The sequence below is a fragment of the Pieris rapae genome, chromosome 16 (genome assembly GCF_905147795.1).
Source record: "Pieris rapae chromosome 16, ilPieRapa1.1, whole genome shotgun sequence".
NCBI lineage: Eukaryota > Metazoa > Arthropoda > Insecta > Lepidoptera > Pieridae > Pieris > Pieris rapae.
The window spans coordinates 3,381,788-3,409,768 of record NC_059524.1 but is presented as its reverse complement, the minus strand read 5'-3'; the positions used below and the strand labels follow the sequence as shown (position 1 = coordinate 3,409,768).

General features: G+C 32.1%; 1 protein-coding gene across 3 annotated transcripts; it reads left to right on the top strand.

Moving 5' to 3' along the window:
- Positions 1-6: 6 nt before the first annotated feature.
- On the top strand, positions 7-22,983 carry LOC110998062 (transmembrane protein 184B). Of its 3 annotated transcripts, none has more exons than XM_045631585.1 (8): positions 7-340; positions 1,177-1,324; positions 8,274-8,439; positions 12,744-12,970; positions 16,027-16,228; positions 16,450-16,685; positions 17,466-17,550; positions 20,208-22,983. In XM_045631585.1, exons 2-8 carry the CDS (start codon positions 1,178-1,180, stop codon positions 20,354-20,356), a joined length of 1,212 nt encoding a protein of 403 aa, XP_045487541.1. In that variant the 5' UTR covers positions 7-340; position 1,177; the 3' UTR covers positions 20,357-22,983. The 3 variants fall into 3 exon arrangements, with proteins under 3 accessions (XP_045487541.1, XP_045487543.1, XP_045487542.1); XM_045631587.1 differs by lacking the exon at positions 20,208-22,983 and adding an exon at positions 18,438-19,770 and having other exon boundaries at positions 8-340; XM_045631586.1 differs by lacking the exon at positions 7-340 and adding an exon at positions 375-394.
- Positions 22,984-27,981: the final 4,998 nt, after the last annotated feature.

Genomic DNA, 27,981 nt, shown 5'->3' with positions numbered 1-27,981 from the left:
TGTTGAATGGCCACCCTATTACGATAAAGAACGAGGTTTTCCAACTTCCGTCACGAAGATTGAGAAATAAGGAATAATAGTTGATGCCTAATTAATCTACTTCTTTTGTGATTATATGTGTTTAGAAAAGACAATTTTAACAAACTTTTCCGTTATTGTTGTTGATTGAAGTGCATTTAATCAATGTCTCGTTTGTGAAGTGTAAATTGTTTTTGTTGTGACATATTTGTGAAGAAAATCAATGAGATATTTTATGAAGCAGCTGGTACAATATGTTTAGTGTTGACTACGATTGACGTACGACGAACTAAAAGAGAATACAACAGAGACATATTATAAGGTATGATAATTATTTCACGTCCAAAGATACAAAAGGCCAACATTCACCTAAAACGTAAGCAAAATTCGCCCTTCACTAGAAAAGTAATACAATAAAACAAGAAAATGTCAAAAGAATGACCTCGAAATTAGGATATCCGTAATATTATGGCTCTTTCAAAATGCTTTGATATATTATTTACAATAACAAATCTCAATTGTCCTAATTATCAAGTAGGTAAATTGATGAACTTAATAATTTATCTGCTCTATACTATTAATTTTAATACTGCAGTTGAAACAACTATTTAAAAAAAAAACATATTTTCCTATAATGATGTCATGTAATTTCCCTGATTCATTGATTTGTCACTTGGAGATGAACCTTATTTTATACAAGTTTTGTTACCAATAGAAGTATGAGATTTGTGAAGCATAATATGTTGTGGAATGGTAGCCTAATTATTGAATTTGGAGAATCATGGTACATACAAAATGCTGTTGTGTATACTTAAACTTCAATCAAAATTTTAAAAGTGCATTATTTTTTAATCTCTTAGCTTCAATTATGTTCAGTAATTTACTATGTACAGAATACTATAATAATAAATGAGATGATCATATAATTTTTTTTTATTATTGAAATGAGAGAATTATTAATTTTAACCTCTTATAAAATGGTTATACAACTGTTAACAACAAGGGGTTTAGTCAAGATGCCTTAACAATAGATTAAAAAATAGATTTCATTTTCATACAAATTTAGTTATCGATTATCATTCACTAAACATTTCTGTTTGCTAGCATTTTATTACATGATATAAAAATATAATGAATCTTATAAATATTTTATTCTAGGATGGCTGAAGAAGTCATCAATGTCACGGCTCAGCCTATGTCTGAGCCTGTACACAATATATCCAAGGCCATTTTTCTGCAGACTACCACAGCGCAAGTTGTCTCTGGAATATTTGTATGGGCAGCACTTTTCATAACATGTCAACAAGTAAGTGCATTTACTAAAACTTATTATCTTTCTTTGTAAAGACAAATTTATTTACAGTTATTAAGGTTTTGTTATTTCTAGTTGTGTTGAAAACTTATTAAGCAGTAATTAGGCATTGTTAAACTTTTTTTATGAATTCATTATTAGTGAAATAAGTAATATTTCACTAATAATGACTAATTATTAACAAATTACTAAATAGCTTTATCAAACTTTATCAATTTATTAATGATGAAAACAAACTTATATAAGGTACAGCAATTTGATAATAAGTTTTTGAATATTTAAATTATCATTCTTTGTCTATGTTCTATGATATATATATATTTTTAATAAATTACATAATTAGTGAGTTACCTAGAATATGTGAAATTTTATCTGTATTCATCATTGTACATTTAAAAAATATAATATATATAAATAACTAGAAATATTAAACAATTAGGTGAATTGCCCATCTTAAAAAAAATCATGTATACATAATAAAGATTCTATGGAAACAAGCTAAAATATGTCAACAATAATAATATTGCTGTATATTAATTTAAAACAATATATAAGTATATGGTAGATCTATTTTATCAAGAATGTAATAAAACAATAAACATGTTTTTTTTATTTCATTGTTGTTCACAAATTCATTTGTCTATTGAAGGCCTAGTTTTAATCAGGTTAACAGTATTGACTCAACCATTTTCACATTATTTTCCTGTGGGAATATATTCATTTGTCACTTTCGTATCTGCTAAGAATTTAGTAACATAATAAGTATTTATATTAATTAATATATAACTAGTAACTTGTGCATGTACCGCACCTGTCTCGTAGCTTGTCACGCTCCATTTAAATCAAGCTTCTTACATTACCACTGCACCTATGTTTACTATACTTTCTTGATTGAATTGCCTTTAATGCAGACGTCAAGTCTAGATAAATATCTTTTCTTCTCAGACTCTTAATACTCCCTACCAAATTTGTTAGAAACTCTTGCAGGATCTCTCGCCATTAGCTGACGGTTATCTTTTGAATAAATTAAATTTTATGTATTTATTTAAAAATATTTTTTTCTAGGATGGCTGAAGTAGTCATCAATGTCACCGTTATGCCCGTTTGCCCCCTGTTCTATAAAAAAATATATTTATAGTTGTTAGTAATTTGTATTTGTTACTTATTTGGCTTGTGAACACGTGTATATTTGCACGATCTTTAGGGGTTCTCATATAGATATAGCAATACAAATTATCTTTATCCGCTTTCCACGTATATTCCTGTCCTCATCAATTTTATTAGTAGTAGTTTATTTGCCTTGTTTCCTCCAACCAATAGGAATATGCGACTCATATCGCTGAGCGTACATTTTAAAAGTATTTTATGAATGTAACAGTTGAAATTGTTGCAAAAATGTTTTTTTTAGTTTAGGGCATTAATAAAAATTGATGTGACATATAATATTTAAATTTTTACCTTTAACCTGTACCTTCTTAAGTACTTCCTGGATTTGGTCCAGGTGTGTACGACAAGGTCTACCCGACCTGAACTCACCATCTACAGTTGCCTTGTAAATCGCACTCGTAAGGATCTTATTTATTATTTCCACGTGGACAATACAATACACCTAAGCATTTCCTGTCGTATTCGTCTCCGTCAGTTTGTTTCGAAAATACTAAATATTTAGACCAGTTGTTTATAATTATTATGTATATTATAGTATAATCAATGTTGATAAATAAATTGTAAAAGTCTATTAACTTTAATCGATTTTGGTTTATCGATATGAATCATGTTTCAAAAGTTAATGATATCATTGAAATTAATGACGTATGGTGAAACATATGCGTTCGTAAAAATCCTTGGAAGTTTTAAAAACTGAATATGTAAAGACATTAGGAAACTCAATAATTACACTATGTATAGGGATTATCTATGTATATTTCCAAAAAAAGAAATTGTTTTATATAGCTGAGTTTCACTGTGTAAATTCAACATTGAATCGCTATTGGGAGTTACAGAGTACCTATATACATATCTACATGTTGCAATTAGGTATTGAACTCCTTCACAAATGTTAAACTATTTTGTAGATCAGATCTTGAGGCTAATTTACTTGTTTTATAGAACAGGGGGCAAACGCCTGTGCACAATCAACGCCAGGGGGTTCACGAGTGCGTTGCCGACCTTTAAGAATTGTTACGCTCTTATCTTGAAGGAATCTGAGTTGAATTGGTAGCTAGGTCTAAAGAGAGGTGGCAGAAACTGCCCTAATAGCCGTTGAGTTGTGATACAGACGTCGAGGTGATACGGGTGGAATTTCGTATTCTGCCTCGACGTCCGATGATGAAACTCAGCCGAATGTGTTAATCCGAATCCTCTGACAACTCATAATTGTTCATTTTAAAATGTTTAGTCAAGTTAATATCCCTTAAAATATTCTCATAGAACTAACGTCAGAAAAATGTGACACGGAAAAAACAAAGGAGTTCTCACATAAGTTCAGAGCTACTTTAAAACTGGAACTTAATTATGAAGGTCGTCTCTTGAAACTGGAATATATTAATTCAAATTTTGAATATTAAAATGTTTAATGTAAACCGAGTAGGGATAAAATAAATAAATATATAGAATGTTATATGTTATAAAATACTTATATTATCATATAACATTATTCTTATATATACCTAAATAACTTATTTCTTTGTAATTTGTGACGCCTGACTGCTATACATACAAACAAGTGTAAATAGAGTATTACTAAGCAACATATACATGGGCCCATGTTCTAAACTTCAATTCAAGGGCTATTAAACAGAATTACATACATTTTTCGGTATGAAGTTAGACATACCTGATAGCTGTCTAGAAGAGATTATGACATCAACGAATTAGAATATGGGCCACAAAATCGGAAACTTACAGAGATTTTATTAAAGTAATTTGATTTTATAACAAAGTCAAAGCATAATATTTAAAAAATACTCATATTAAAATAAAACCTCAGTAAGTAAAATGGCTTATAAAATATTTATTAGATAAAATGCTTTGAAATTAAACCATACATTTTTGCCAACTCGACAACAATAACAGTAGCATGTATATTATGTAAAATTGATAGATTTACCTGTTGCTTTCAATATCAGAATATAGTATTTATTAAATGTCAATGGTCTAGACAGCGCTTCAAAGGGGCGATAATCTAGAGTCTAGACTGGTTCTTGTCTATGAACCTAAATATATAAAATAGTAACAATATAAAACCTGAATTAATCTATTATTCTTTCTAAGAATCATCTTTGAGCGTCCTAAGATTACAATTTTAATTAACTGATTACACAATGGCTTGATCAGTTAGCTAACGCTTAAAATATAATTTAAAAATATTTAGAGCGAAAGTATAATTGTACTCCTACTAAATTACTCTTTTCTCTCTTTCTGACAAATTGTGTTTATGCTGCGATGAAAAACGACAGTGCTTTTGCTAAATCGTTGCAATTTGATTAAGATAATATTGAATAGAAAAATATACTAAGAACTTATAAGCAATGCTTAAACTAGGTAATGTCGTTATTATTTAACTTCAAGTGCTATATCGATAAGGATATAGTACAGCATAATAAAATTATAATTTGCAATCATGGCAAGTGTTGCAAAGTGGCTTACATATTTGCTATTAAAGAAAATCACGTATGGAAAGTTAACCAATACGCCAGGCGATAAAATACACTTCATTTGAAAAATTATGACATAACTCGCTAAATAGCGGTCTTGTTTTTTCGTTATATAATTATTATAATTAGGTGTTGTGTCTATATTAATAACCCACGATTTTGATAGCTGTGGATATTTTTGCTGAAAGAAGACTCATTATAAAAAGCTAGTATTACTGCATTCAATGTATAATTTCTAAAACTCATTTGTAAAACATCCCTTTTTTGAGGATCGAAAGAATGGACTAAAAATTTCTTATATAACATAGTCCTTTTAAAAGAAAGAAAAAAATTTAATATTATTAGAAACAAACTTGAAACTACCGAAGTAAATTATGTACTTGTTTGGAAATAAATTAATTAACCGCTCAAAATGTGATCCCTCCTGTCTTACGCAAATCGCCAATCTTAAAGTCCACTGCCTCAACAGGCAAATCAACATTTGCTTATCATATTATGGTGAATACTCAATATGATACTTTTGTTTGCATTCGTGTATATGTGTTGTAGGTTCAAAGCAATGTTCGTCAAGAGTCAGGGACGCTGCAAATTTATGGATATGTCCTTGACTTTTTTATTTATAGGCCGCGTTTCAGGGTGTTACGTTATCGCAATTGTAGCACAATATTGTAGGTGTCTAAAATAAAATCGGATACTTAATAATATTAGCACCTTACCGCATAAACGAACACTATTAACGAATTCGTCTATGGAAAATCTGCTTCACTGTTAGAATCATACGTTAAGATTAATAGTACATAGGGTTCGAAGACACGACCTAAAGAGAGGGCCATGATGGCCCTAAGTCAGGTTAATATATATATATTAACATGTCGTCAATTACCAGGTTATGTAATTTAAAATCGTTATTTTTTGTCCTCGTAATGAAAGGTGTTAGGTAAGGTTCATTGGACTTCCCAAACCGATTCCCACTGTTCTTTCGTCTATCGACACCCGGGTAAACGGCAGGGCAAATGAATGTCCATGGATGTCTATAAAAAAGGAGTAGGTTCAGGATTCGGAAATACTCCGAAACAATTAGATTAAGGTCCTTCTAGAAAAGAGCGACCAATTCTTAAAAGGCCGGTAGCGCACTTGCGAGCGTCCTTCCCGTTTTTGCCCTTGTTACATATATAAAGCAGTATAGGTTATGCCTGCTTTGGTCTATAATATATGTTTGTCCAGTGTAATAGATTCGCAGAAGTCGTTTTTAAATTTTATTTCTGAACGTTCATGCCACACAAAAATCGGATTTAGTCACAGACCCAGTATACTATGTATTCCGAAGTAAATATGAAATTGTTATACAGAATCATGTTTTAACGATGTTGCGTAAATAGATACTTTTGGACGTTCACGGCTGTGATTGTATCACAAAATCTTTTAATTAAATCTGCTTCGTTCTGTTAAGTACTTCGATTTTAAAATTTATTATTATACAAATATTCGCGTTTAAAATCTTGACGTAATCGCAAGTATCGTCTAAAAGAATAAATTGCTTACAATATAACAACTGTATAAATAAGCATGTATTTAATATATACTAAATAATATGAATGTGGTGGTTTGTTTTTTTTTACAAATATATCGTATTTGCTGTCTTAATGATGCCGTGCTGATAATTAAAACAATGTAAGAATGCTGACTGTTCCTATATGTAATATAATATCATGTATTTTAAAAATTATGTAAATGAAAAAGGTTTTTCCTTGTGAAAGTATATAGACTAGAATCTATACTAAGTAAAGATTGTGATGTTTTAGGGAGAGTTTTTCTGTTGAATTGAAATTGAACTGAATTTATTTACCAATAGAAAGCCATGCTATTTGTGAGTATCAGTATATTAAATATATATTTAAAGGCTTCGTGGTAGTCGAATTTGCAAAGTAAGTCGGAGAATAAGTTGTTACGATGATTTATATGATTGAATTCTGGTTGTATTGTTTTATATGGAAACAATTGCCGTTTTCACCAATTTCTGCTGTTGATTCATAAGGAATAGGTTATTAAAAAAATATGTATTCTAACAACGTACATATATAGTATAAATTCATCTTATTGACTGACCGCGTAAGGGGTGTCTTAGTTCACTGAACCGTAGCTAATAACCTGATATTTCCCAGACCTTTTCTGTACTTGACTAATCCAATTAAGTTGATCATTTAATATGGGAAATTCTCATTGCATCAGACTATAAGGGAGAATCCTTGGGGCTCATAGTTTTTTTGTTACTCACTTCTGTTTTTTAACAATTTTTTTGAATACAACCTGTTGCCCTTTCTTCTAGATTCTGAGCATGATTCAATAGTTAAGTTAAATACTAAACCAAACTAGAACTTCGTGTTTTAAAAAGGAATTAAAAAGCATAAATATTTCATATTTAATATAAAGGTGGGCAAACCAGCCTACGGGACCCCCAAAAAGGGCAATCATTTAAAAATTGATTTTTGCTGCTACAAAACTATCGAAAAGTTAACGGTATAAGGAAACTTTAAGAATCTTGTCCAAACCGTAAGTTAGGTACTGCGATAGTCACACCTGCGGAATAGGTTTTTACTGGTCCCTAGAAGACGGGATAATTATGTCACCGTTATTCTATAGCCTATCTTGTTTCCTTCATTGTTCTGTTGTCGGAATCTAATATTCTCACATATATTTATATCTTGTGTACCGTTTAAGACACAATCCTCGTCTTACATACTTAAGTAGAATTAAACTATTATTATATATATTAACGAGGCGGGAGTATTCTGTGTTCTCCTTATCTATAATAGAATTAGAAAGAGGAAACATGTTCTATTCAGAATAAACGCCAATACTACTGGATATATTTACCGCATTACATTGTCAAGAAAATCCTTTTTGTATATACAAAATATTGTTATTATGACTTTAAATTCCTCGTATGTGTAATATGTATTCAACATGTGAATTTGATTGGTTAACGTACTTACTAAAAAGAATCTTCGACTAACATTTGTTATAATTTTTAGTTTTAATAACATTTATCAGTACTAATGTGAATAATCATTAGTACTGATAAATGTAATTCTACGAATGTAGTTTATGTATCAATAACATTCGCAGCGCGCGATGATGCCTATGATGACAGTGAAGCGTTCACAGATAAAATAAGATTTTTTTAATACACAAAGCCTTATTTAATATGGGCGTAATAGATAAGATAGTGGTGTTGTTATGACATATGAAGAAATACTACGTTATTAATGATTATAACTCCATTGCAGATTTACCAACACCTGCGCTGGTACACTAACCCATCGGAGCAGCGATGGATTGTGAGGATTCTGTTCATTGTACCAATATACGGCATCTACAGCTGGATCTCCTTGCTATTCTTTATGGGCGACTCGTATTATGTATACTTCTTCACGGTCAGGGATTGTTATGAAGGTAATTTACTTTCTACTATCGCTATAAAGGCCAATAGATAATTATATCAACGTCTTTGTTAGGTCTGGGACTCCGCAGGTCAAGGGGGCAAACAGGCAGGGGGCTCATCTGATGTTAAGTGATTACGCCGCCCATGGACACTCAATCCCAGAAGGCTCGCAAGTGCGTTGCCGATCATTATGTTTTTCTAGTAGAAGACAATGTATTGCGCTACGCTGTCGACTTTTTGGGTCTTAGGCAGGTTTTCCTCACGATGATTTACATATAAGCCGTTTGAACACAAAAATAATTACTTTTTCGGTCTGGGCCTCAAACTTTTGTATCGGTTTCGCCATAATTTTGTTAGTAGGTGATCAGCCTTCTATACGCTGTCTTTTTGTGTCTTAGGTAGGCGGGTTTCCTCACGATGATTTTCTTCAACGTACAAGCGGGAGTTAGCGAACTCATACACAATAAAAATTTTATAAAATACATAAACAAATAAATTGAATGTATACCGACATGTCATTTGATGACTATACTACCTTCTATTTTTGTTAGAGTTCCTACTCTATTAAAATCTCAAGGAATATCGAGAAACGTGAATGCAGCGTAGTGAAATGTGCAATAAAATTTGTGAACTGGGTCGCTATTTATATGGAGTTATTTTAATCAATCGTGTTGGTTAAACATGCACACTAGTGATTGGTATAACCTTATGTTCTAATTAAATCAACGGAAGTACAGACGATCTTTCTTAGAAAAATCCACAAGGCATTTAAAATTTTAAATATAGCAATACTATGCCCCGTTGCGATAAATTGTGTAGAATGATACAGTTTATATACCTAAGTTATTTATATTTATGAGGTGAAGTACTTAGTAGTATTTTTCTTTGATCTCCGTGTCTGAACAATGTTACATTGTAAAACCATTATGTACTATTGATATGTTTACTATACATTCATATGTTCTATATTTAAAAAACATTATTACACATATGGAAAAGTTGTCTATATTAAACAGCTTATCCAATTAAATAATATAATCTAGTTAATTATAGAGTTAATATACTTAGGACGGTTTCATATACTGCTGAATGGAGTGTCACAGTAGGCATTGAAATATCAATGTGGGTTAGGATTTATATGTCTTCTATTAATTACTTTCCTTGGCCTATTGATGACTATAAAATAGCATACAAATTTGCACACAACATAAAATATAATGTCAATTGTCAGGGCTCATTATTAATAAAAGCACCGACTGCAAATAAAGTTTCCGTGTCCTTCAAATTTATTCATGCCCTCTTAAGAAATACAAAAGGTTCACCTTGATATGATTTAGTTTGTATTAAGAAATATTAAGAAGCAAACGTGCTTGGAACTATTAATTATCAAATCCCATATCATATATAGAAGGTGATAAAAATTTAAATTGATTTCTTTGATTATGAAATGCTGTTTTGCAGTAAATCTATATAAACAGTGGCTTCTGCTGATACTGAGAGCTTTGTTGGCACATCATTTAGTGATGTGTAACGTTTTTGTATATATTTATTAGAAAACATCATTGTAATAAAAACTGAAATAATTATATATTATCATGACAAAACAATTTCACATAAACAAAAATAAATTATATACAAACATGACAGCAGAACGCTAAGACAATATTTACAGTTTAATTCATGTGAAATTATGAAATAGTAAAACGTAATCTTATCTTCTATATTTTCGTTAAAATTAGTCAAGTTACCTATTACAATCTATTTGCTTTTTAATAAAGATATGACTATCCTTCTATATACGTATTTGCTACGTGGGTTTTGCTGAATTTAAACTGTGCATAACCTCATTTTATGCAACCGCGTATATTAAGCGCATACTATTGCACATACTAAGCGGTTTAAAACCAAATGTATACAATATCGATTGTTATTGATCTCCGTTCACGTGAAACGGAGACTGGATTATGCTTAGTTTATTTTATACCAATGACGCTTAAACCAATGGCATAGGTCTGGTCAGGTCATCATTTAATTTCTTTATAGACGGTAGGTGGTAAGGTGTCCATCGATTTTTTGGTGTGCTCTTTTTGTAATGCTATGAAGAGTCTATCCTTGTATGAAAGAGAAGCTAAACTAAGCAAAGCCGAATGATTTTGACACTTTATGGGGATTGTAAATTGAGGAACGAACGATGTACAAAAAAGTAGAAAGAAAGAATGTAGGTATAAATTTCTAACGGAAGCTATTTCGCTTGGAAAGGTCTTCCTCAATTTATGATGAATGTAATATTTTTTGTGCTTTATAATCACGGTAATAGTTTACTGTAATTACGAAGTTATGTTATGCTTCGTTCGATAATTTCTATATTAATTGATTCGCCCAAGCAAGACACTGATTGTTTAAACGTCATTTAATAGGAAGAAGAGAAATCAAATATTTTTAGTAAATATTAAAAAAGCAACCGATTGATGTAATGTAGCTAAAGTTACTTTAACCTAATAGCGAATTAGATGTATATTTTCTTCATTTTCCTTCTTTTTTCTTCCTTTTTTCTTCTGTATTTTCTTCTTTTTTAAGGCAAGTTGGTCAGCTGTATGTAATGCTTACGATTTTTCTATATGCCTGTTTGCTAATGTCTTAGTTATTTTGCCTATTAAATAATCAAATCGTGCTCCGTCTGTGGATTGAAGGCACGACCTTGCGTGTCCAATATGCTAACACTACTTAAACTACCTGTATTATTCAGATTTTGGCAAGTGGAGGTCATAGTTGTTATAAGGTATTAACATTTGTACCTTTTCTTTTAAAAATGTATTTTTTGTGGTCGGTCACTTCCTATTGTTTGGCAGTGTTTAAAGAATTCATCAAAAAATTAAAAAAAACTGGCAGACTTCACTTCAAGGCGTTTTTATTAACATGATATTTACAGACAATGTACAATTAAATTTCATTTACTAAAATCAATCTTAGAACGAATTTTTTTTTGAGCTGTGTTTTTTACAACGGTTTTTCTCATTTATGTTTACTACGCAGTACGCTTACTTTCACTAGAGTATCGAGCGAGTAATGACCTTATCATTATCATTGAATCACTCAGATGCTCTGAGGCAAACCAGTTATGAATAGACTCATCCAATCTAATAAAAATATTATTTATTCATATAGTAACTTAATTTTATAAAGGTAAGAAAAAATGTATGTTTTAAAATGTATGTTAAATGCCAGTTCTTAAAGAGCGTAGAACGTACGACTATATTTCTTTCTCTTTCTCTCACACTTTTAAATCGCCTATTTTTTTCATCGTCATGCTTCTCATCTCATGTTAAGGCTAACAAATATTGTAATTAAATAAAAAGTTATAACATAAGAATAGGAAAACCGTAGAATTGTAACATTTGTCCCACAATTGTAATTTTTTTCGTCGTGTTTGGTATTCAAAATTTAATTTAATTAAAGGGTTAATTAGTTATTAGAAAGTAAGTTTGAGTTTTTGTGGCAGCTTGCGGTTTTAGTTGAAAAAATAAATACGATTCGCGTAATATAGTTATCATAGTTTGAACTAAAACTAGTCATTATTTACATTTTAAATTCGTAAATATATGAAAAGAAAACGCTCGTCTTAGTTTTCACTTCCTTGCATATAGGTTACGTAATGCATTATAAGTAAATACATACATAGTAAAGATAATTCAATGTACTGTTTACTTGGCACGCCTTGAAACGGTACATAGCTTACATATGGGTCAAAATGGCGATATCGTGTATACTGTAATCAACTAATGGGTATGTGTTAATTCAATGCTTAACAAACAGCCGAGGAATATGGAACTATTTTTTTTTTTAATTTTGATTATTATTTAAACATAAATAAGAATACAAAAGCGCCTACAACCTTTAAGGGGCCACTATCCCCGAAAGGTAGACCACACTACAATTAAAACACAGAACATGTATTTAGATAGTAACACTTTATTTACATCAAAAAGAAATTTATCATTTATTTTCCGGCGTTTTAATAGAGTACCAATTCTTAAAAGGCCGGCAACGCACTCGCGAGCCCTTTGGCATTGAGAGTCATGGGCCGCGGTATCACTTAACTGAGCCTCCTCCTGTTTCACCCTGTTCTATAAAACTAGTGTTGCCCAAATGCAAGACCAAGACGAGACTTAGACTTCAGTCTTGGTATTGGTATTGGTCTTGCAAAAATGCAAGAACAAGACCAAGACTGCAAGACCAAGACCGATTTTGGGCAACACTATATAAAACAATACAACTATCTACTAGATATATACATCAATAAACAATAATTTTCCAGCGTTCGTGATCTATAGCTTCCTTTCGCTGTGCTACGAGTACCTTGGTGGTGAGGGGAACATTATGTCCGAGTTGCGTGGGAGGCCCGTACGAGCGTCATGCGTGAATGGCACCTGTTGCCTCAGCGGAGCGACATACACCATCGGGTTCCTGAGATTCTGCAAACAGGCGACACTTCAGTTCTGTTTGATCAAGCCCGTCTGCGCCTTCGTTATTATATTCTTACAGGTATTATAACTTTTGAACAATCGTGACGTAGTAGTAATGAAAAACCAATCCTTTCGGGAAGAATTGAAGGTTCACCACCTTGCCTTAATCATGTTATAGACTATACAAAACAAAAAAAAATTAAATGTTTTTTGTTTTTTTTTTTTGTTCATATAGGTAACACAATGTACACTTGTGAACGTCAAAAAAATTTCATTAAATGGTTCTAATTTTACATTTATTGCCAGTTCTTAAATCAAAGGCGTAGAACGAGAGAAGAACTGGCAATAAACTCTCCGCCACTCTTAATCGCCAATTTTTTTTTACATAATGTTTGTAAGGGTCTGCAACCATTACACCATGTTCCATATGACATCTTGAGTAATAAGAATAATAAAATAAATTAAAAACAAAGATTTATCCTCTATCAGCAGGAGGCATGGTAAAATAGGAGTACGCACTTACATACTTGTGAGATCATATGTTCGTTCATCTCCACTCCCACTAGAAAGTACATAAAACATACAATTGGTATCCTTTCAAATAATGTATTAACAAATCTGAACTTAGTTGAAAAACAAAATCTGTTACGACAGCTAACTGTTTTCAATTTTGAAATGAACTCCATGATAATAATATCTTCGAAAGCAATTATTAATATTAAGGAATTCTTTGATCAGCGTTTTGTGATAGGAACTTGTAATTAGCTTATCTTTATTGTAGCCATCTTTCACGATAAGAGAAAATATGGCGTATGAAATACATAGATTTTAATTTTAGACGTTTTTAATTTCATTTCGAACAATTAGCCATTATCTCGACCATAAAATAATGACCTGTATAAGTGGTATTATATTTCGATCCTTAAATGTTTCTAGCGATAAAACTCAAAAATTACAAGACCGAACGATACATTACTCTTGAGTAATAAAGGATACGTTTATTTCCAATAAATTTTAAGAATGCTCAGCTGTGCGTAGCCAGGATGGATGGCTAGTTCCATATATGGATTATAAATATTTTTCATACTTTCAGTCTTACGGTTTAAAAACACGATAAAACAATAATGCTTATCGGTTAATAAAATAGATAACGGTAATGATTCACATTTAAAGTTTTGCATATAATAATTCATTTATTTTAAATAACACCGCAAATTAAATATTACACCATTTATATGAGACATTTGAAAATAATGGGAAACGCCATCTTGCCGTGACAGGTACAGAAGATATAATGCCTTGCCTATTCAGAAAAAATATAGGAAATTGAAATCTAAATAAAAAATAATTGTAATAAATTCCCTAGTAAACAATGAATCATCACTAAACAATAAGAAAGTCTGTGATTTAAATCCAATAATATGGATAATTTTAGACTTCTCGTCTTCTCTATTGAAAGAGGACAGTTGTTAGAGGACACCGTGAGTCAATTCTGCAAAACCCCTGCTACTTTTAGTCGATATCAACTCCGGGCAAATAAATAAGAAAGTTTATTAATATGTTGCATAGTAGGATATACAAGGCAACAGTGGGAGTGAAATAAAGGAAGGTAGGCCTTCTCATACATACTTGGATCAAATCCAGGACGTACTACAGAAGGCACAATTTAAAAGTACTTATAACTGACGAGCTTGCATGGTGAATGTTATGAAAGTAAAAAAAATAAAGAGAGATATGCCAGGATATCTACCTCTGGGTAAAGGCGGAATAATGTAAAAAATTTAAATAAACCAAATAACAAGAAAGTTATTATGATTACAGATTACAGAAATTTACTAATTGAGTTGAAATTTAAAAATATTTTCACAAGCGTTTTAAGGTGCACAAAGACATGACCTACTTTTACTAGTTTTATAATTTAATGCATTGATATCATTCATTTCACAAATGATGATGTTTTAATTTATTTCTATGGGGTTAAAGCGCCACCACACTATTGCATCATACACCCATTGCCGAGTGATGAAAATATGTATATATTTTTTACAGAAAATAAGGAATATAACCCTCCTATGCATAAGTGTACCTATATGAATATATGAATAACCAAACTTTCAAGTTTGTTTGTATAAATGAAAACATTATTTTACGCGTTTTATATACTACTCAAATAAACAAAACATTTCTGGATTGGTTCGTTTTCACGCTTTCAACTTAGTCGCAAAACAAGACAAGATATATGAAAATGAAAATGAAAAATATTTTATTTCTTTAAAAACGGTACAAAAAACATTTTATGGTTGCGACCTTCTATTAAGTGTAAAAACACCTCTGTTAGGAGGCCACGCTCTTCCGTAACAAAAAGATTTTCGTCGTTCGTTTCGTTCTCGATATATAAAACATATGCGTGTAATCCATAAATATCTTTCTCCTGCTACTCTTCTACTCTTCATTGCTGAAGTTCGTGCAGTTTGAAATATCCTTGTTGCGAGAGTCGTGACTTGCCAACGGGCAGAGTTTCATAATTATTGAGGCAGAATACGAATTTCCACTCTCAAACGAACTACTTACTTCCAATTCTATAAAGCACTTGCGAGACTTCTATTTTTTTTACTTGGGGAAATGTATTGCGCATACCCTTCCGCGGCGCGACTGCTTAGTGCGGAAGGGTTATGTGGAACTCGCTGTGCATACCCACTAAAACCCCAAGGCGCCACCAACAATCGCCTTATGCGGGATGCGGTAACAGCAGAGCCTTATCCGCTTCCCGACATCGTTTGCAGCGGTATCACTTAACATCTGATCAGCCTGCTGTGAGTTTGCTCGCTATTCTATAAAACACACATTGACAACTTAATGGGTCAAATCTACATTAGAATTATATTTAAAGTAAAACACTTTTTAACGGATTATAGTAACTGTAATACTTTTTGACATTTAACACCTTTGTCTTCAGTCACCGTGACCACGCACGCTGTAAAGCACGCGAAACGTCGGTTTAAATTTAAAATTATGTACAAATAATTATAAGTTTAAATACAATAATACATAACTATAATCCGTTAAAAAGTGTTTTTCTTTAAATGTGTAAAAGTTATGTTAATAAAAGACAATACTAGAATTATATTTTTTTAGTCGGCTGGCCACTACCACGATGGTGATTGGTCCCCAAGCGGTGGTTATATCTACATCACCATCATCTACAACTTCTCGGTCAGTTTGGCGCTGTACAGCCTGTTCCTCTTCCTCGGTGCCACTCGAGAGATGCTGAAACCTTTTGATCCAGTGCTCAAGTTCTTTACGGTTAAGTCTGTCATCTTCTTGTCCTTTTGGCAAGGTGAGTTTTTTTTTTTTATAATTGATAATATTGATAGGTTTTAAACGACATACTGAAAGATATATTTTTCGCATTTACCTGATTGATTGCTTTTTTATTAATATATTTATAAGTCCGTGTGCTTGAAAATATTTTTAATGTCTAGTTTTTCTAAAAATATTTAATTTTTTGACTCAAAAATTACAAGTATAATTTATATTTTTTTTACACATTATTATCAGGTGTGGCCCTCGCTATTCTCGAAAAAGCGGAAGTGATATCACCGATTATAGACGAAAATGGCATCCCCACAACAGCTGGTACGGTATCTGCTGGGTACCAGAACTTCCTCATTTGCATCGAAATGTTGGCGGCCGGTGTTGCATTGCGGTACGCGTTCCCCGCGAGCGTATACGCGCACGCACGTCGCGACCCACACAGATCTGTCACTATGCAGTCCATCTCTAGCAGCCTAAAGGTACATTTTTATTTCTTTCATTGTTACACGTTTATTTAATACATTGTAATAATGCGTAGAGACGTGCTTTAATATAAAAATAAAACTACAGAGTTTATTTATTTAACAAGACAAAAATACATACAATTTAGAAAACCTAAAAACCAACTGTCGTATTCGTTGGATGGCTTTATCAAATTCTGTAGATCACTGAAAATACCCAATACCTTTTAAATATTTGATAGTGTTTAAAATTGCCAACTTGAAAAATACTATAAAATCATTTTTTGAAGTGATAACTTCTGGGAGGTTAAACCGATTCGTTACGTAACGCGTTACGGCGTTAGTCTGTCTAGCTTTTTAGCGTCCCTTTCTCTCACGCGTACGGCAGCGGTAGGAAGGCGCTCCCTCTCTTACCCACAGCGTATTTCGGACAGACGTTTTCCTCTCTCTCTATTCAGTGTTTAGTGTGCGTTATATTATACATTTACTGAATTACTGTTGACAGTGAGAATATAACCTCAAACTATCACCGTTTTGAAAGTGATTGGTATAAAATATATTTTATATAGAATAAAAGATTTTATTTATAAATAACCTTCCTGTATATAATTAAATTAATATACATAAAATTTGAGTTATAACCTAAGCATTTCTCAAGCTAATCAATTTCGATATTAAACAGTTTAACTTAGATTATTTTAAATTGCAAGTTCTATATCTATACTTCTATATCATTGGATTCCGGAGGAAAGGAGAAAACTGCGTTTATAAATATTAATATCAATTTCAAATTTTCAGGAGACGATGAATCCAAAAGACATAATGACGGACGCATTCCACAACTTCCACCCTCAATATCAACAGTACACGCAATATAGCTCGGGTGAGTGAGATAGCATGTCCATATGCGACTTAGACCGAATATATCTACCGATGTATATCTGTCTCTGTCACATGTTACCAACTTTGTGATAAAGGCACTTACGAAACTATACCTGTCTCTGTCATACATCATGAACGTTATGATAAAGACACTTACAAGAACCATACCGGTCTCTGTCAAATGGAGTCCCGTAACTTGAGTTTTAAGTTGAAAATATACAACTACATGTGTCTCTTTCACACGGTTATTTTATGTATGCTTATTATTTTAATTTGCCATGTTGTCTTAATGTTGATCGATATTGAATGCTATATTTATAATCGTTAATATTTTAGTCCTTATATACGTTTGTATTAGTTTTACAGCTAAGTTTAATAGTATCATTACCAGTATTAAAATCCAGCTGTATGTAATCGTTTAGTGTGCTAGTTAAAGCTAGAACATTTATAGAAGTTTTTGAAACTGGCTAAATTTGTTAAATTAAATAACTTTTTTATTTAAAGTACTTGTTTTTCTGCTTTAGTTGAAACTGCGTTATTGAAAAGCTAGACTCTATTGTTACTTCTTTCAAAAGGGTTCTAAAATCGATTTTGCGCGGGTTTAATATCACTAATCCCTGTCGTAATTGCTACAAGATAATTCGTAGGAAAGTAAGCTAAGACAGCCTTTTATATATATAAAGCCTATAAGTACTGTTTCTTCAAAATCAATTCAGTCACTAAATTCTTAGAAAAAAACTCTTAGAAGGCTAAAAATATGTTCTTAAAATATTGGTTATACGCTCTATGCGTTACCATAGCGTCATAAACACGAAGAAACAATTTTAGGTAAGGAACCCGTAAAAATAAATAGAATGTCTTCATTTGTTTTGGTTTATTTCCTTTCAGATGTTACTTCCCACCTGCCTTATGAGAAACTTTAAGCTCTGCCATAGCTCTGCATGAAGCGCATTGCTCGTTGTAAAGTGCCTTTGATACAGACTTCATACTAACAACAAATCGTAATTCGTAACAATTCAAAATATTAAAAAAAAAAACAATTCAAAATAGAAAATATTTTCATACAACAAAAAAATGTCTATTATTAAACTTTCAAATAACTTAATATTTTTGCTATACATTATAAATTTATTTTATCTATGCTAAAGATATATAGTTCGATTCAAATGAAGCCTCTATCAAAGACACAGTTATTGTTTGTACGTTAACCCTGTTATGTTACTTGTGACTGAATGAAAAATATAAAAAAAACAAAAAAAAAACTTTAGCTTCAGCAACAGTGTTGCCAGTAACATAATTTCCGCCGAGCATGGAAACTAATCGCAATTACATCAAATCATTAACTGCTCAATTTAATATTAAGTTTATTCCGAAAAAAATATTAAAGACTTAAAATTCAGTGAAATTCTTTTCGGTGCTCGGACATAAGAAACTTAAATAAGATTTAATTTAGGTTTAGAATTAAAATGGTATAGAGTAGTCCGAATATATAAATTGGCCGCATGTATTTAATGTAAATGACGCTTTCATAATAAATGATTCGGACTAATCATTTCCATATTAAATTTCGTACCTTTATTTGTACTTGTCTTAGATTAAGGACCGTAGGTGGGCAATAAAAAAAATCCTTTTAATATTTTGCATGGCAACATTCATCCAATAAAACCACAGATTGCCAATGGACTTTGTATCCGGCTAATAAATTAATTAAAAAAAACAGATTATATAAAAAATAATCTATTTTATAACATACATGCATGTAGTCTTGCCTTCCTTCGGTACCCACCCCATATAATAGTTAGTGCGTAATATTTTTTTATTTCTGTGATTATTGTTTCTTCTTTTGTTAAAGGATTTAATCCCGTAGTTAAAGCTAGACGAAGACGAATTACAGGTTGTACAATTTCTTGGGCATTTATCAAAAAGCGAATGTTGCCAAAGACAAAAACTTACGTGGCTTTGTTTTCGATTCACATCTTTGCAAAAATATGTCATAGACAACGCGCGTTTGTGAATTATAAATGTCAAGTGTTGTAATCAGCTTTTTCTGGCTTTGTATTTAGCCTTGTATAAATATTATATTAAGTTTTGTATTCAGCTTTTTCACCTAAACGCTTGTAACGAAATTGACATTTTAGGTTAGGTTAAGTCTGTCAAATAGTGTAATGCATTATTTCTGACATGTTTCTGACATTTCCCTAATAAATGATACTATCTGTAATTTTTTTTTATTAAAATTTTCGTCGTTGCGTGGTAAGTAATATTTTTATTTGCTTTTTCATTGTTTGCTGCATGCTTATGTCTAATTAATTTTGCTTGTTACATCACGGCATTAAACAACTCTAGTATAATTAATATTTGTGTCTAACACTATTAACATAAAAATAAGAATGTTTATTACTCTTAAAGTGTGCATATAATTTCCATAATATATATTTAAGACAGTTATTGTTATAAATTAATATGCGCCATTTGCCCTTTAGTATTAATACTGCTTCGATATCCAAAGGATGCTTCGAATAAATATGTCGCCATAAACAAAGCTATATCAGGCTCTTCATAGAAAATAGTCAAAAATCCCTCATACAAACTAGTCATGGTTTTTTGATATTGAAAACCGTATCGATTTAACGAGTTCTATGTGTCTGTGTATTGTAGTGATGCGTGGAACAGGAACGGGCAAACGAAGTGAAGAAGGCGCCGCATTAGCTCCTCGTCCGCCGCCACAGAGAGTCGCCACCATCAGTCAAGCTACTAATTACCACGAAAAAACTACCTTACTTAGCTCTGATGATGAATTCCAGTGAAGTCTTCAAAAGTTGATAGCCTTTCTGTCGCCGGCAAGTTTGCTCGTCAAATTATTTATGCCCATGTGGCGTATTGAATGTTCAAGATCGCGCTTCATCACATAACCATTTTAATGAATAAATTAAAAAAGAAAACAATTGAATTCCCGACCACGCCTCTGCATAATGCTTTTTGTCTATGGATTGTGGCACGTGGTAAAAATCGGAACCAACGTCTATATCTCTTACTTTATTTCCTGAAAATTGTCAACAGATTCTACGCAACTAATCTTCAACTATTCAGACAATTGCAAGTCGTTGATTAGGATCTCTATTAAAAATAACTGCTAGAGTATTTTTAGAAAGGTTTTTCGTTTTCGTTTCAACTCGTTTCTCCACTGCCAAACGTTAATTACCGATCCGATTTAGAAACTGACGACAGTACTTATGTGTTTCTCCACTACTCCGGCATCCGGTTTTTAACGATCCGATAACTTGCTAGATCGGAACGCGATGTTTTATCGGTCTGAAATGATCGACAGTTATGCCAACTTGTATAAATTTAGGGGAAAGTGTCCGAGGGTTTTTTAGGGGGTACATTTATTTAGGGGAATTTTTATTCTATACAATTTAGGTTAACCTTAATAATTTATGTAAACCAAATATAAACTCCAAGCTTTTAATCTGTATTACGATTTTTTACATAATAAATCTTGGAAGACATGAATATTTCCTTTTTTCATATGATTTTGTTTTATTTATATACATAATTAAGTACTTACTTACCTCAAAGTCACTGAGAGCATCTCCGCAAGAGGAATGCAACATCTAAAGTTAGTGTCCTGGCCAGCAATCGCTTCTATTATGTGAGCTAAAATATAATTGGAAATTTTCTTTCATCTTGAACTAGCATTTCATGAGAAACGAGGATGTATCCAACAACTCTTGTTTCTAGTGTTTTAATTCTATATAGCTATTATTTTTAGATTTTTGTTTGTTTTTTGTTTTGACACTTTATTGTATTTACCTAATTTCGCTGGTCGTGTCCTCGTAAAGGCGAGGAATTTTTATAAAGCACTGCGTTACGTCCGTTACGAAGGGGTGACTTATTTTTAATGATCGATTATTATCGGATCGGATATAGTGGAGAAGCGCAATCCGGCCTTCCGATATTTTTCTCATGACTCATTTCGGCTTCCGACTCCGGACCAGAGCAGTGGAGAAAGGGCCTAACGTGTTCAAACTAATCTTTGAACATGCAGTGCAATTGAATTACCGAATCGCTAAAAACTATGAATTTTAAGGAAAACGTATACTAAGGGGGTTTAGACTTTTTGACCAACGCAATGGATAATTATAATTACGATTAATCTTTTGTATGCCATTTTTATGTTTAAGAGTATTTTAAATTAAAATTCCAATAAAGGATAAGAATGAAATATTTATTCTCGATTCTTGTTAGTTGTATTTAATGTTGTTTTTTTGATAAAACAACTAATAATTGTAGCACGTAATTTAATTTAATAAATAATTATAATATAAGGTGGATCGGTACAAGACGACTTTGGCGCGAAATGATTGATATTACGTAGAAGTATATTTACTAATATTTTAATTAAGATTGTACAAAATATTTATAGACTAGTTTTGCTCTCCCTTAAAACAATATAAAATATTTAAAAAAATCAATCAAATATTGTGAAACCAGAGATAACAGTTATTGTACAGAGTAAATAGGCCATTTTAATTATGATGTGTACAGTTATTTTTTTCTTTAAAGCCTTTGCACCCTATAGATAGTTAAATTTTGTAATAGCTTTGAAACAACACTGCATTGCTTCGCCGTCCAATTTTAATACTTTCAATTTCTGAAACTATTTTTCAAAATGATCTTCAATGATTTGCTGGATTGCGCAGGTTGTATATTATCTGTAGATGCAACTCAAATGTTATATTAAGATTAAAATGTGTCAATGATGATGTTATTAGGTGTACTTTAAATTTAGTAAAAGGTGAATTTTAAATCCTACGATAGAATGAATATACTTACCAAAGACAACAACAATTTTACAATTTTATTATCTTATCTTTAAATAACTAAGGTTCGAAATAACACCTCGAAAACACGTATAAAATGAACAAACATACGATTTTTTTCTTCTATTTATAGTATAAATTCAACAATTTTGTTTTCCTAACAAAATCTAAAACATTCTGCCGCTTTGTATGTCTAATTATGATGATTGAAGTATGTAATTATCTTGTGGATATAGTACCGTATGTATTTTAATGTAAATAAATAACAATAGATTTGTTATTTATTGGTCCTAGACTTTCTGTAATTATTTTAATCACATTATAACATTTAGCCTAAGGTTCGCAGATAAATTAAGCGCGAGCGATCATCCCAAATTTCAAATGGGTTTGACAGTTGCGTGCTTCAACTTGTCTATGAATTTTTAGCCATAGAGTCAATTAAGTATTAAATGACGTTAAAAAATGTATTTAATGTAAAAGAATAATCAATAACCGCTCTCTGTTCAAAATATGAAATTATTTTTGTAAAAGAAACACTTTTATTTCAGACAATGTTAGATATTAATGTTTTAGTGTCTTTATAAGAATCTAAATAATGGATATTTAAATTATTTCGCTTTAATTCCAATATATATTAATAACGATTACATGGGGTAGGTACCTCCTGTGAGCTGAGAAGAAAGCTTTTATACATGTTTTCACCTCAAAATACACTAAAAATTAAGAAATTCCATTGTTCTCAATGGGGTTTTAAGGTAAATAAAACGCAATATATTTAAATTTTTATATTAAAAATATATACAATTATTTAAGAGTTATCATTAGGTACTCGTGATATTGCTTTATGAGTGACTTCAAATAATAAAAAAATATGCCTTATGAATTATTAACAATGTTTCAAACATAATATTTTTTGTGTACAACCTTAAAAACTGGACAAAAATAGTGCTCTTATATTTTTACAAAATATTGTTTGATCACATGTACTACTATGTCGTAGGATCAATACGTAGAAAATGCGAAGGAATTTGAACGGCTTAAATCAAATTTTATTTGATATTTTTCACAATCGTCAACTTGAATAATTACCTTCACCTTCCCAGTAAGTATTTTCTATCGTATTAATTGATAGTAAATCTATTACTACAGATTATATAAAAAAACATATACAGTCAGGATAAAAGTTGACGCCCATACGGAAGGAATTATTGTATAATAACTAACGTTTTAGATATTTTACATTCTTAGGGCCTGTTGCACAATGTATGGATAAAATAACAAATAGCTATGCAACACATAAATTATTCGAAAGTTAAAAGTTCCGAATAAGAGACTTCGCGTTTCATGACGAATAGCGCTATCTGACAGTCGTGAAGCGCAAAATACTGTTTATCCTACCAATAAGTAACAAATAGCTTATTTGGAACTTATCCGGACATTGTTAAACAGACCCTTACTGTAATATAAAATTAAAACCTAAACCTTTTAATAGCAATATTTATAGTTAAACAAAAATGGCTATTAGATTTCCTGTCGGTACAGAAAACAAATATTATTTCTTTTATTTTCGTCGTATGACCTAGAGCTACGTTTTTGTTCCTCCGCAAATTCCATATGAAGAAAGGTAAGAGCATCTTTTTAATGTATATATATATATATATATATGTGTATGTATATATATATATATATATGTGTATATATATATATATAACAAGGTGTGTTCTACTAATGAAAATGTTCACAATTTGCAATTTAGTGCAATCTATGAAACCAAGTTTACGAGAGTTAGATAAAACAAACTACATATATATACCTACTACGTGACATTTTAAATGTATCAGTATAAGATTGCAACCCATGACCGTATTGTTATTAAAAAGATTGAGTATATACTATATATATATATAAAGAAATGTATATTTCTGTCTCTTACTCTTGTCCTATAAAATTTTATTTACTTTTTGGATTTCAATATTTGACTAAAGACCGTCTTAAAGCATTGTTGTAGAAATAACCGATCATATAGATCTATATCTCTGTCGCTACATATATTGTGAATCGCGTTAACGATGTTTTTTCATCGCCTAAGGATATATTATACAACTTGTGGTTAAACTTTCCAATATGACCCGTCGATTTTTGAGGATTTTTTGATGGGAGATGGGAGAGGGGATGGAGAAATACCCCCTGTGTCAACCCAAACCTGCGGAAAACGGTAGTTACGGAGATATTCATGGTTAAAATTTTAAGGCTAGAATGGTAACAATTTAGAAATGTGTCCCTGAATTTGATAATACTGATTATGTAAGTGTCTCTTTACTTTTAATGGAACACCTCCAAGTAATTTTTCTGCCGGAGTTGCGTCTAAATATTAATGTAATGTATAGAAATTCGTAAATAAATCGTACATTTTCCATTGCTTATTTTTTTTTATTTTCAATTTATCCCAAATGGGAAAGGCAAAGGACTTTAGCCATACAGATTCCATTAGTTATTAAAGACGTGACATTTTGCATCAAAATAGTTTTTTTAATTTGTCGATGGTTTTTTTAGAATAAAAACTTGAATTTTATTCAAATATAATAATATGATATAAATATTAGTCTTTTTATATGTTTATTGATGATTTCAGAAACAGTTCTTAGAAAAAAAAAAAAATATACTAACCTAACCTAACCGAACTAGATAATAATTAGGTTTTTGAACGGCTCCGGCGCTACGGAAAACGCAGCCCCTCCACCCTCTTGCGTACCAAAGCACAGGCATTTCATGCCTGTGCTTTGTTACGGCGGGTGGGGGATGCTCTTCCTCCGCGCCTCCGATTATTTATATACACTCTAGGGGTAGGGCAGACAAGACCACGTGGGGATAGTGGAGTGCTCTGATTCGGTTTTGGGTACTTTTTGAAAATGAATTTTTGGAAATATAATAAGTAAACACTTTATTATGGTAAAATTAGCTAATACGGAATGTTGCAAACAATGAAGTACAAGTACATAAGCAATTTAGACAACGGAGAAAATTCTTAATTTTACGGATTGGTTGTGCGAGTTATACTCATGGAGATAAAAAAATATGACTTACTATTTAGATGCATAAATAGCTGATTAGTGCAATTAATTATGCATATAAAATAGCTTTATTCTATTTTATAAACATATTTAATTGCACTAATCAGCTCTTCATATGCATCTAAATGGTTTATCATAATTTTTCGTCTCCATGAATACTCGCACAACCAATCCGTAAAATCATGCTTATTTTGCTGTTGTCCAAATTGCTTTTTTAATCCTCTCCACTGGCTCTCGATGCGCTGCGTGTGTGTCCCATCTGGTGCCACAAATTTATCACTTGGATCACTATGATTTACTCTTTTATGAATATATCCATGCTCAGGAAGACTCAGATATGCTTTCCAACAATCCGTGTGAATGATGGAGCCTTCCCGAACATGATTTTTAATAAGTGGCACCAATATGTCCGCAGATCTTTCATTATCGGGACACACCTCAAGACGCAGATCGTCATTCCCATCCTCGATAATGCCAATCACCCAATGGCCTTCGATATGCCTCCCACGGTTATATTTTCTCTTGCCAAATTTTGACTCGTCTATTTGGACAATTTTATTAGGATCTTCCTTCCCCCTATCTTCCCTTGGGCCCTTTGATGTTCGAGTTCAAAAGTAACAATCGTTTCTCGACAATAGCTAAACCAATCAGCCACAGTTCTCTCCGAAACTACGCGGCCGTCATCATATGCCAGTTCCTTACTGGTTTGGTGGTAAGACAGTCCCTCACTAAACGCGTACATTATTTGGAATATTAAATTAGGAGACAGATGCGCATTTTCGAACCATGTGCCGATAGACTGTCTTTGTACGGCAGTTGCTTTTCCGGCATCTGAATTTCCCAACTTGGCCGTACTTTTCTGATAAAACCATTGGTTTATTGTGATATTTACATATTTTACAGGAATAAGACTTCTCTGCTCCGCAAACCGAAGACACTGTTCATTTGTACCCAACTTGGAGAAGATTTTTCTGCAGTTCCACATGGATCTGAAAAAAAACGGTGTAGATGCCTACATATATGGCGCAATCGTTCTTACATTGCATTTATTATCTAGGTTAATAAATGCAATGTTTAGAATAAAATAAGGAGTCGTTTTCCAAGGCTTGTCTGAGATGGTTGTTTAATTATATTATTTCTCCTTCACATATTGTTATGTGTCTACACATACGATACCCCACAATTGGTGACACCGACGTGATAAAAACTAATTACAGAACTTTTGGTCAAGTATGAACAGAGACATCGGACAGTGGGCAAAGACATGCGTATCGTGTCAAAAGAGTAAAGTACATCGACACAATTCAGCACCTATTGAAACCTTTCAACAATCGTCACGTTTAGATCACGTACACATCGATATTGTCGGCCCACTCCCTGAGTCTGATGGAAAGCGATATATTATAACAATGATTGACAGGGCAACAAGATGGCCAGAAGCTGTGCCAGTGGCGCAAATAAGCGCAGATACAGTCGCGAAGGTTTTAGTTAATACTTGGATTGCCCGTTACGGATGTCCATCTGTAATAACATCCGACCAAGGGAGACAGTTCGAGTCCGATTTATTTATTTCTTACTAAGGCGTTAGGAATTAAGAAAAATAGGACAACAAGTTACCACCCACAGTCAAACGGCATAGTGGAAAGATGGCACAGGACCCTTAAGGCAACACTAATGGCATTGACTTAACCTAGATAATAAATGCAACGTAAGAACGATTGCGCCATATATGTAGGCATCTACAACGGTATTATAGTAAGCAGCAAATTAAAAGTTTGACTAATTATAGGTCCTTTTAAAACCTGATCTGACCTGAAATAGCAATGATATTACAGTAATCATAATATAAATCAAAACTTACTTTAACTCATCCGAGTAAGGATGAAGCCTTCTGCCAGATAACCCAGATCGTCTGGGCATCGTAGCAGGATCTGATGTACGTAGGAGGATAGGACTAGCAACCAGTTCGTCAAGAACCGGGGATCGCACACACGGGAGCACAAGTGGCTTATTTGAGTCCAATACTTGCACTTGAGTAGTAGTAGTAGGCACAAGCGGCTCTATTGAGTTCAACACTCGCGCACTACTTGAAGACGGCGCAGAAGAGGAGGCCGTAACAAGCGGCGCATTCGAGACTAACACTTGCACTACACTCAACTCTTCAAACACAAAAACTTGGGGGTTCGGAGACGCCATTGTAGTCAAACGTTGTAAGATAAACTAATCTCACCTGCAAGAGCAACGGGTGACAAACGATAACTGAACGCCATTTTAAAAAAATAATGGACAAAAGAAAAAAAAATAGTAATGTGCAAAAAGTACCTATAGATATTTTCAAATTTTCCGAAACTGCGGAGGCTTGATTAAAATATTATTTAAAAAAAATATTAATATGCTAACCGAACTAGATAATAATTAATTTTTTTGATTACAAATAATTAATTTGATAATATGTTACAAATAATCTATGGTTCATCTTGGAAAGTTTAGTAGTATCGATACGTCAAATTTTTCGAACCTTCACTAACGATACGTGAA